General features: G+C 41.9%; 1 protein-coding gene across 1 annotated transcript; it reads right to left on the bottom strand.

The window, feature by feature from the left end:
• Positions 1-2689: 2689 nt before the first annotated feature.
• On the bottom strand, positions 2690-10874 carry LOC139408279 (uncharacterized). Its single transcript, XM_071151983.1, has 2 exons — positions 10480-10874; positions 2690-5363 (listed from the first exon to the last, which is right to left on the bottom strand). Exons 1-2 carry the CDS (start codon positions 10748-10750, stop codon positions 2722-2724), a joined length of 2913 nt encoding a protein of 970 aa, XP_071008084.1. The 5' UTR covers positions 10751-10874; the 3' UTR covers positions 2690-2721.

Consider the following 10874-nt stretch of genomic DNA (forward strand, 5'->3'; position numbering starts at 1 on the left):
CATGGACAGTATGTGGACAGTATATAGATAGTATGTGGACAGTATATAGACAGTATATAGATAGTATATAGATAGTATGTGGACAGTATGTTGATGGTACGTAGACAGTATATTATACATTGTCGCGTCCCTATGCTCTGTCCAAGTGTACACTTGTGCCTAGTCAGTCCCCTCTCTCTATATATACAGTATATATCTATGTAGGACTCCTAGTCAGTCCCCTCTCTCTATATATATGTCTATGTAGGACCCCTAGTCAGTCCCCTCTCTCTATATATACAGTATATATCTATGTAGGACTCCTAGTCAGTCCCCTCTCTCTCTCATATATATATATATATATATATATATATATATATATATATATATATATATATATATATATATATATATATATATGTCTATGTAGGACCCCTAGTCAGTCCCCTCTCTCTCTCACATATATATATATATGTATATGCAGGATCCCTAGTCAGTCCCCTCTCTATATACAGTATGTCTCTATGTAGGATCCCTAGTCAGTCCCCTCTCTATATACAGTATGTCTCTATGTAGGACTCCTAGTCAGTCCCCTCTCTATATACAGTATGTCTCTATGTAGGACCCCTAGTCAGTCCCTTCTCTCTCACACACACACACACACACACACACACACACTTACAGTGGGGAGAACAAGTATTTGATACACTGCCGATTTTGCAGGTTTCCCTACTTACAAAGCATGTAGAGGTCTGTAATTTTTTATCATAGGTACACTTCAACTGTGAGAGACGGAATCTAAAACAAAAATCCAGAAAATCACATTGTATTATTTTTAAGTAATTAATTTGCATTTTATTGCATGACATAAGTATTTGATTACCTACCAACCAGTAAGAATTCTGTCTCTCACAGACCTGTTAGTTTTTCTTTAAGAAGCCCTCCTGTTCTCCACTCATTACCTGTATTAACTGCACCTGTTTGAACTCGTTACCTGATAAAAGACACCTGTCTACACACTCAATCAAACAGACTCCAACCTCTCCACAATGGCCAAGACCAGAGAGCTGTGTAAGGACATCAGGGATAAAATTGTAGACCTGCACAAGGCTGGGATGGGCTACAGGACAATAGGCAAGCAGCTTGGTGAGAAGGCAACAACTGTTGGCGCAATTATTAGAAAATGGAAGAAGTTCAAGATGACGGTCAAACACCCTCGGTCTGGGGCTCCATGCAAGATCTCACCTCATGGGGCATCAATGATCATGAGGAAGGTGAGGGATCAGCCCAGAACTACACGGCAGGACCTGGTCAATGACCTGAAGAGAGCTGGGACCACAGTCTCAAAGAAAACCATTAGTAACACACTACGCCGTCATGGATTAAAATCCTGCAGCGCACGCAAGGTCCCCCTGCTCAAGCCAGCACATGTCCAGGCCCGTCTGAAGTTTGCCAATGACCATCTGGATGATCCAGAGGAGGAATGGGAGAAGGTCATGTGGTCTGATGAGACAAAAATAGAGCTTTTTGGTCTAAACTCCACTCGCTGTGTTTGGAGGAAGAAGAAGGATGAGTACAACCCCAAGAACACCATCCCAACCGTGAAGCATGGAGGTGGAAACATCATTCTTTGGGGATGCTTTTCTGCAAAGGGGACAGGACGACTGCACTGTATTGAGGGGAGGATGGATGGGGCCATGTATCGCGAGATCTTGGCCAACAACCTCCTTCCCTCAGTAAGAGCATTGAAGATGGGTCGTAGCTGGGTCTTCCAGCATGACAATGACCCGAAACACCCAGCCAGGGCAACTAAGGAGTGGCTACGTAAGAAGCATCTCAAGGTCCTGGAGTGGCCTAGCCAGTCTCCAGACCTGAACCCAATAGAAAATCTTTGGAGGGAGCTGAAAGTCTGTATTGCCCAGCGACAGCCCCAAAACCTGAAGGTCTGTATGGAGGAGTGGGCCAAAATCCCTGCTGCAGTGTGTGCAAACCTGGTCAAGAACTACAGGAAATATATTATCTCTGTAATTGCAAACTAAGGTTTCTGTACCAAATATTAAGTTCTGCTTTTCTGATGTATCAAATACTTATGTCATGCAATAAAATGCAAATGAATTACTTAAAAATCATACAATGTGATTTTCTGGATTTTTGTTTTAGATTCCGTCTCTCACAGTTGAAGCGTACCTATGATAAAAATTACAGACCTCTACATGCTTTGTAAGTAGGAAAACCTTCAAAATCGGCAGTGTATCAAATACTTGTTCTCCCCACTGTATATATATATATACACACACACACACACACACACATATATATATATATATATATATATATATATATATACACACATACATATATATGACCCCTAGCGCCAGTAAAATGTTAAAATGTAAAATGGCTATGCATTCTAAGTAGTATGCTAGTATGGAAATGGGAATTGTAGTGCCATTCCCTCCTTATCACTCAGAGGCTTCCCCACTGGGCACAGAGAGGCTGCCCCACAGGGCACAGGTGTCATTTCAACGTCTAGTTTTCAAATCTCCAAACATGCAAACTGTGTTTGTTATAGGATTTTGGTTAACAATTGGGTAAGAAAATATAAAAAAATTCAAAATTACTTTACGTTTTTTGCAAATCAAATTATTTTTCCACATCGATTCAACGTCATCACATTGATATATATTTTTTGTGAAGAACAGTGTTGTTCCAACCAGTTGGTGCCCAGTAGGAACCTGTCACTCAGAGGCTGCCCCACCACTTGTTGAGATACACCTCTCCACCACCCCAACCTGTCTCCAGGTGTCTATTACCACCCTCCTCCCAGCGTAGGATTTCTCCATCTTCCACCAGTACCAACTTCCATTCCACCTGCTTCTCCGCGGGGAGGACGACCCAGCTGGCCCAGAACCCGTCCTGGGCTCTCTCCAGTGGAACGAAGCCCGTCCAGCTCCCCAGCTCCTGCTGGTTCCCTGTCACAGCCAGCTCCTGCCAGGGAGACTGGGTGCGGTAGTGGACACAGAACCTCACCCGTACAGTCTTGGGTTTGATAGGAAGCACAGCCGCCATCTTCTTATTCCTACGCAGGTCTCCATCTGGTGATACAGGTTTAGTTCCTGTTTCTTTGACCTCCTTGAATGCGGTTGCGTCAGCCACCGTTGGATCATCTGAATTGTGATGTGTTTCTGTGGGATGATGCTCCGCCTCAGCAGAAGAGCATTCGATGGACGAGTGGCTTATCCTCACCCATGGGGAGTCACTGTTGTCCTCTGTGCCGCTGACTGTCATCCATTCATTATAGTCCATCGTGGCTTCCATTATGTTAATTTCAACTTTCTCATAACTCTCCTCTATCCGTGTATCATCACTCTGTATTTTCCTCTCCTCCTCTACACGCGTGTCCTTGCTGTTATCATCAACGATGTCTCCTTTCCTCTCAGCCACATGTGTGTCTCTAACATCGGTTGGCTGGCTCAACCCGTCAATGACATAGTCATGAAGTAGACAGTCCTTCCTCCAAAGATCCTCTACCATAGCTTCCATGTCAAGATCCTCTACCATAGCTTCTTTCATATCGTCTTCTACTGTCCTATCAGAGACTGACGGCACATGGCTGGTCATGTCAGCACCTGGGTATTCCACTTCCTGTATCTCTGAATCACACACATGGTCAAGTTCTTTAGTCTTAGTGTCACTCAATATGTCAGGTCGATATTCATTGGGATGTTCTGGTTCCTGAGTGTCGCTGACAAAGGCAACCTGGCTGTCCATATAATCACTTGTACATTCTACTTCCTGTGTTTCTTCTTCACATAAATTGCCAGGTTGTTGGAGGTCAGTGTCACTCAATATCTCTGGGATGTTTTCACTGGGATGTTCTGGACCTTCAGTGATTACCTCATCTGGATATTCTACTTCCTCTCTCTCCACCTCATACACATGTTCCGGTTCTATCCGGTCAGTGTCAGTCAATTTCATATCAGGTAGATTTTCACTTTCCTGGACTTTGGCAAAAGCAACATGGCTGTGTCTATCGTCATCCGGATATTCTACTTCCTCTCTTTCTTTATCCGACACATGTTCAGTGTCAGTCAATGTCATCTCCGGCCTCTCTTCGTTGTAAAAGACAACATGGCTGGTCATGTCATCATCTGTGTATTGTACTTCCTGTATCTCTGTATAACACACACGGTCAGGTTCTTCAAGGTCAGTGTCAGTCAATATCATGCCAGGGAGATTTTCATTGAGCTCTTCCAGATCTCTCTGAGGCTTGATGGCAAAGGCATGTGGATGGTTTACCTCAGACTCCTCCTCTGTGCTCTCACATTGACAATCATCACTCAGTTCAACTTCCTTCAAATCCTCCTCGTCCTGGTTATACACATCTGTGTTTTTCTCATGTCCAGATTGATAGTTTATGTCACTGAGGGAATAGTGACTGGTAGAAGCCTGCTCCTCTTGACCCACGGTCCGGTCAGTCTGGGATTCGGCGTCGTCCTGACATAAGCCTTCGTAGAACTGACATAAGCATTCACTGCAATGACACAAGCCTCCACAGACCTGACATAAACCGTCATAGTGCTGACATGTGCCTTCACAGTGCTCTTGAGGTTGAGAGCCGAGGTGAAACTCCTCAACAATCTGCCACTCAGCATACGACTCCCACGTGTAAGGACCATCGCTCTCATTGGTTGTTGTTCGGATCCGTCTAATGGGTTGTAGATCCTCATTGGTTGATGTTCGGTTCCGTCTAATTGGTTCTAGATCCTCATTGGTTAGTGTACGGATGCGTCTAATGGGTTGTAGATCCTCATTGGTTGCTGTTCGGGTCCGTCTAATTGGTTCTAGATCCTCATTGGTTAGTGTTCGGATGCGTCTAATGGGTTGTAGATCCTCATTGGTTGCTGTTCGGTTTTGTCTAATTGGTTCTAGATCCTCATTGGTTGTTGTTCGAATCCTTGTAATAGGTTCTATCTCATCAATGATTATTGTCGGGATCCCCTCAATGTGTTCTACACCCTCATTGGTTGTTGGGATCCCCTCAATGGGTTCTACACCCTCATTGGTTGTTGGGATCCCATCAATGGGTTCTACACCCTCATTGGTTGTTGGGATCCCCTCAATGGTTTCTACATCCTCATTGGTTGTTGGGATCCCCTCAATGGGTTCTACACCTTCATTGGTTGTTGGTATCCCCTCAATGGGTTCTATATCCTCATTGGTTGTTGCTGAGATCCCCTCAATGGGTTCTACATCCTCATTGGGTATTGTTGGGATCTCCTCAAAGGGTTCTACATTCTCACTGGTTGTTGGAATCCATTCCATTGGCTCTCTCCTCCATTCCTCTCCATCCCAGCTCTCCAGCGTCTCGTCTTCACCCTCCTCTGGAAAATAAGCACATTGGAGATCCTATTAAATGACTGGATGGGCCATGTCATAAACCCTCAAAGTTCCAAACCAGTCTAATTGGAATGAATAGGTCGTTATCAATAAAACCTCACAATAGCAGTGGGTGCGAGGGAGTCACAGCTCACAAAGCTTTCAATTTGGCTGCAAGGAGACCCCCAGCTCCGCTAAAACCATTGACAACTATGTGCCGTTTTCAAGAGATGGTTAAATAAATGTTAAAACTAATTAGTTTTAATATCGTCACCTCTTTAAGAGCCTAGTGATTTCAGATTATTCCACATTTAGCTCTATCATCAGAGTTATACAGTAACTGCATGCGTTTCGTGATCACTAAACACCATCATGTAATTTAATTTTACCTTTACCTTTATTTAACTAGGCAAGTCAGTTAATTCTTATTTTCAATGACGGCCTAGGAACAGTGGGTTAACTGCCTGTTCAGGGGCAGAACGGCAGATTTGTACCTTGTCAGCTCAGGGGTTTGAACTTGCAACCTTCCGGTTACTAGTCCAACGCTCTAACCACTAGGCTTCCTGCCTCCCCAGTTACAGAGAGGTAGCATATCCATTTTGGATGTAGCTAGCTAGCTAAGCAAACAACATGTGTCTTTATTTTTTTAATATATGTTTTATTAACAACAAATCAATACATAAAGCACATGAGGGAACACAAGCACACAGATTACAAACAATGGACAATTGAGCTAGGGGCGGGGCTGGGGGCGGGGCTAGGGGGTACAATATCACATTACAATTACACAAAGACCTTAAGGGACATACATATACTTACAATTCTAACATATTTTTTGTTAGTAGAGCATTTAACCGTCTTAAAATAAAGTTCAATTTCTTTTTGTAGGGTACGAAAATGTGGTTTTCTGTTTGTAAATTTACATTTGTGCATATGAAATTTGGCCAAACGAAATTAATTACATAAAAATGTTTCAGCTTATTTCTATTGTATGTAAAGAATCCAAACAGTACATCTCTCCACAATAGTGTAACATCTTCATAAATGTGTTCAATTATAAACCTACTGATGTCTTGCCACAGTTATTTCGCTCTGTTGTTGAATGGACCAAAAGAGAAACAAATCTTTCCTACTGATGAGTCAACAGGGTCAATAGAAGGTAGGCTCTGAGGGTCTTGACACGTTCCTGAATAACAGAGCAACACCTGAGGGAATGGCGTCTAAAACAATGGCAACATCTTTAGGTGTTACAGGGACCTTGTAAAGGGATAAGAATTCCTTATAACTGAGTAAAAGACCCTCTGCATTTACCAGTTGGCTCACCAATAGGATATTATTTCGGAACCAATATTCTAAAAACAAATACGTATTTTCATACAATATATCCCGATTATTCCATATATAATATCTGTGTGGAGAAAAACATGTCCATGTCAAGCTCTTTCCAAATGCGTAATCTCCGATGAAGCAAGCTACAGTGCCTTGCGAAAGTATTCGGCCCCCTTGAACTTTGCGAACTTTTGCCACATTTCAGGCTTCAAACATAAAGATATAAAACTGTATTTTTTTGTGAAGAATCAACAACAAGTGGGACACAATCATGAAGTGGAACGACATTTATTGGATATTTCAAACTTTTTTAACAAATCAAAAACTGAAAAATTGGGCATGCAAAATTATTCATCCCCTTTACTTTCAGTGCAGCAAACTCTCTCCAGAAGTTCAGTGAGGATCTCTGAATGATCCAATGTTGACCTAAATGACTAATGATGATAAATACAATCCACCTGTGTGTAATCAAGTCTCCGTATAAATGCACCTGCACTGTGATAGTCTCAGAGGTCCGTTAAAAGTGCAGAGAGCATCATGAAGAACAAGGAACACACCAGGCAGGTCCGAGATACTGTTGTGAAGAAGTTTAAAGCCGGATTTGGATACAAACAGATTTCCCAAGCTTTAAACATCCCAAGGAGCACTGTGCAAGCGATAATATTGAAATGGAAGGAGTATCAGACCACTGCAAATCTACCAAGACCTGGCCGTCCCTCTAAACTTTCAGCTCATACAAGGAGAAGACTGATCAGAGATGCAGCCAAGAGGCCCATGATCACTCTGGATGAACTGCAGAGATCTACAGCTGAGGTGGGAGACTCTGTCCATAGGACAACAATCAGTCGTATATTGCACAAATCTGGCCTTTATGGAAGAGTGGCAAGAAGAAAGCCATTTCTTAAAGATATCCATAAAAAGTGTTGTTTAAAGTTTGCCACAAGCCACCTGGGAGACACACCAAACATGTGGAAGAAGGTGCTCTGGTCAGATGAAACCAAAATTGAACTTTTTGGCAACAATGCAAAACGTTATGTTTGGCGTAAAAGCAACACAGCTGAACACACCATCCCCACTGTCAAACATGGTGGTGGCAGCATCATGGTTTGGGCCTGCTTTTCTTCAGAAGGGACAGAGAAGATGGTTCAAATTGATGGGAAGATGGATGGAGCCAAATACAGGACCATTCTGGAAGAAAACCTGATGGAGTCTGCAAAAGACCTGAGACTGGGACGGAGATTTGTCTTCCAACAAGACAATGATCCAAAACATAAAGCAAAATCTACAATGGAATGGTTCAAAAATAAACATATCCAGGTGTTAGAATGGCCAAGTCAAAGTCCAGACCTGAATCCAATCGAGAATCTGTGGAAAGAACTGAAAACTGCTGTTCACAAATGCTCTCCATCCAACCTCACTGAGCTCGAGCTGTTTTGCAAGGAGGAATGGGAAAAAATTTCAGTCTCTCGATGTGCAAAACTGATAGAGACATACCCCAAGCGACTTACAGCTGTAATCGCAGCAAAAGGTGGCGCTACAAAGTATTAACTTAAGGGGGCTGAATAATTTTGCACGCCCAATTTTTCAGTTTTTGATTTGTTAAAAAAGTTTGAAATATCCAATAAATGTCGTTCCACTTCATGATTGTGTCCCACTTGTTGTTGATTCTTCACAAAAAAATACAGTTTTATATCTTTATGTTTGAAGCCTGAAATGTGGCAAAAGGTCGCAAAGTTCAAGGGGGCCGAATACTTTCGCAAGGCACTGTAAATGACGAGTCCTCGTCCTGGTAAAGTTGTCAGACTACTGTCACCACCACTATAGATGGAAAGCAAATCAAACACTATTTGGATATGGCCGTCTAGTTTATCCCCTCAAAGTTATCTAGCCAATTTGATGTGTTCTGTTATTAACTAGCCATATTGATGTGATCTGTTGTTAACTAGCTAGCCAATTTGATGTGATCTGTTGTGATCTGTTGTTAACTAGCTAGCCAATTTGATGTGATCTGTTGTTAACCATCAATCAATGTAGCCTATCATGTCTGTCAGCAGCAATCGTGATTAAACACTGTTGAAAAGGGAATGTTAGCTAAATTCGCTAGGTCTACACCTTCATTGGTTGTTGGGATCCCCTCAATGGGTTCTACATAAAAAGTACATTAGGTCTACCTACCACTATACGTTGAGCTAACAGTACAAAGTTTCTACCAGTAGCTAGCAAAGTTAACATTACCAGCTAACAGTACAAAGTGTCTACCAGTAGCTAGCAAAGTTAACATTACCAGCTAACAGTACAAAGTTTCTACCAGTAGCTAGCAAAGTTAACATCACCAGGTAACTGTAAAGTTTCTACCAGTAGCTAGCAAAGTAAACATTACCAGCTAACTGTACAAAGTGTCTACCAGTAGCTAGCAAAGTTAACATTACCAGCTAACTGTACATCGGCAAATGTACCCTTCTGCTGCTTGACAGGCAGAGCCCACAAAGGATGGGAAATTAGCTTAAACCACTCATACTTGTCAGGTATAGATCACTTTTATTTTATAAATCACTCAAATATACAATTAATGTTGGCCGATATTGTGAGGCTACCGACACATTATCTGAAATGAAAGAGATCAACTGACGTTTCCTGATCATGAACAGCATGCAGGTCCTTGCTGTAGTGTAGCCTATAACTCTGCTGATCATAGAACTGTCACTCCAAAACTAGCGGACCAATGGAGACTCATCGTCTACGCTTCCCTCTAAACCCCGCCCTTCCCGGAAATATAATGCCAAACCTCGCACTCGAAAGGACTGACAGTGAAAGCTGTCAGTCCTGTATTATCCACCTCACTTGCATTGGCAATGTTAACACGTTTCCCATGCCAATGAAGCCCCTTGAATTGAAAGCAAAGACACGAGTAGCGTAACCAATAGGTAGTACATGCAGGCAAGAGCGTAGGCAAAATGTATTCAATAGGATTCGTTGCTGGGAAAGTTTAACGGGAAACGATGTTTGCATTCGTTTTCAAATATTTTAATCATTTGTCATAGAGTTTTGCTCTCGCTTTAAAAATGATTTGATTACAAGTTTTGGGGTTTTTGCTTTTGATGTCTTATTTTTGTTTATAATTCTATACATTTAGCTTTCAATGGTTTGGTTTTGATTTCAACATCCATTATTTCACCCGTCATCGAAACTATGTTTACATTCTCAACTTTACATTTCATGTTCACGATTTATTTTATTTTGAATTCAATTACATATGGCGTGAAATTGACCCCATACAGAGAGCACTATGATTATTTTTGTCTGCCTCCTTAAGGGGAAAGTAATGCAAAAGTAACTGAAAGTAATGAAATTACGTTAGAGTATGTGTAAACCAAACGTTACTTTACTGATTACAATTTCTGACAGGTAACTAGAAAGTAACCTACCCAACCCAGCAAACAAATCTAATAGCTACTGTAATATCTAAAGCATTAATCAGACAATTAAACTAGGGGATTTTGTTACAGACAACTGATATTTGTTTTTCACTTAAGCAAAGGGTTTCATTGATATAACTATTTATATTTTCAACCTCCTGCGCGCTCACAGCTGACAGCTTCAAGGAGACCTGCGCACACGTGTTTGTAGACATGACTGTAGTAGGCTTCCGATTCATTATCATGGCGGATCTCTCATATAGCACAAAACATAACAAGCGTAGACAGCAACTATGCTGCATATGGGTTACATTCGACTTCATTACAATCCTAGGACCGATCAGTGAAGAATGAACACTAATAAATGTTGATTTACCTGTTGACTCGACACAGGACAGTATTTTTTCTTCGTTTGTCGTCTCATTTTCGTCCTTTTCAGTTTCCAAAATAGTGTCGTCGTCAACCTTTCTTCTTCTTTTACCTCTCTCTGTCTGTATATATCTGTATATGATGAGTGCAGCCCATACAGACATCATAACAATAATAGCCAACACCACTGCAACCACCCAATCATTCATACAATACAACGCAGTTAAATCCCCGGCACGTCTTTCAAAAACGACGGTTTTACTTTTCTTGATCGTCATTTTTGCAGCCTCTGTCACGGATAGGAAAGAGCGAATATAGGCTATGGGCGCGGATTCCAACAAGCGTGCGCTGTGCGTGTTTTTCCACCATCCGCGTTCCAAATGACCTCTTGTTGCGGCACGC

The sequence above is a fragment of the Oncorhynchus clarkii genome, chromosome 5, assembly GCF_045791955.1.
Source record: "Oncorhynchus clarkii lewisi isolate Uvic-CL-2024 chromosome 5, UVic_Ocla_1.0, whole genome shotgun sequence".
NCBI classification, from domain to species: domain Eukaryota; kingdom Metazoa; phylum Chordata; class Actinopteri; order Salmoniformes; family Salmonidae; genus Oncorhynchus; species Oncorhynchus clarkii.

Bases quoted from the DNA above. Each gene is read 5' to 3' on its own strand.
- LOC139408279 (XM_071151983.1), bottom strand. From the start codon at position 10,750: ATGACGATCAAGAAAAGTAAAACCGTCGTTTTTGAAAGACGTGCCGGG. The intron at 5,364-10,479 runs GTAAATCAACAT...CTTATTTTCCAG, and splicing joins GTCCTGTGTCGAGTCAACAG to AGGAGGGTGAAGACGAGACG.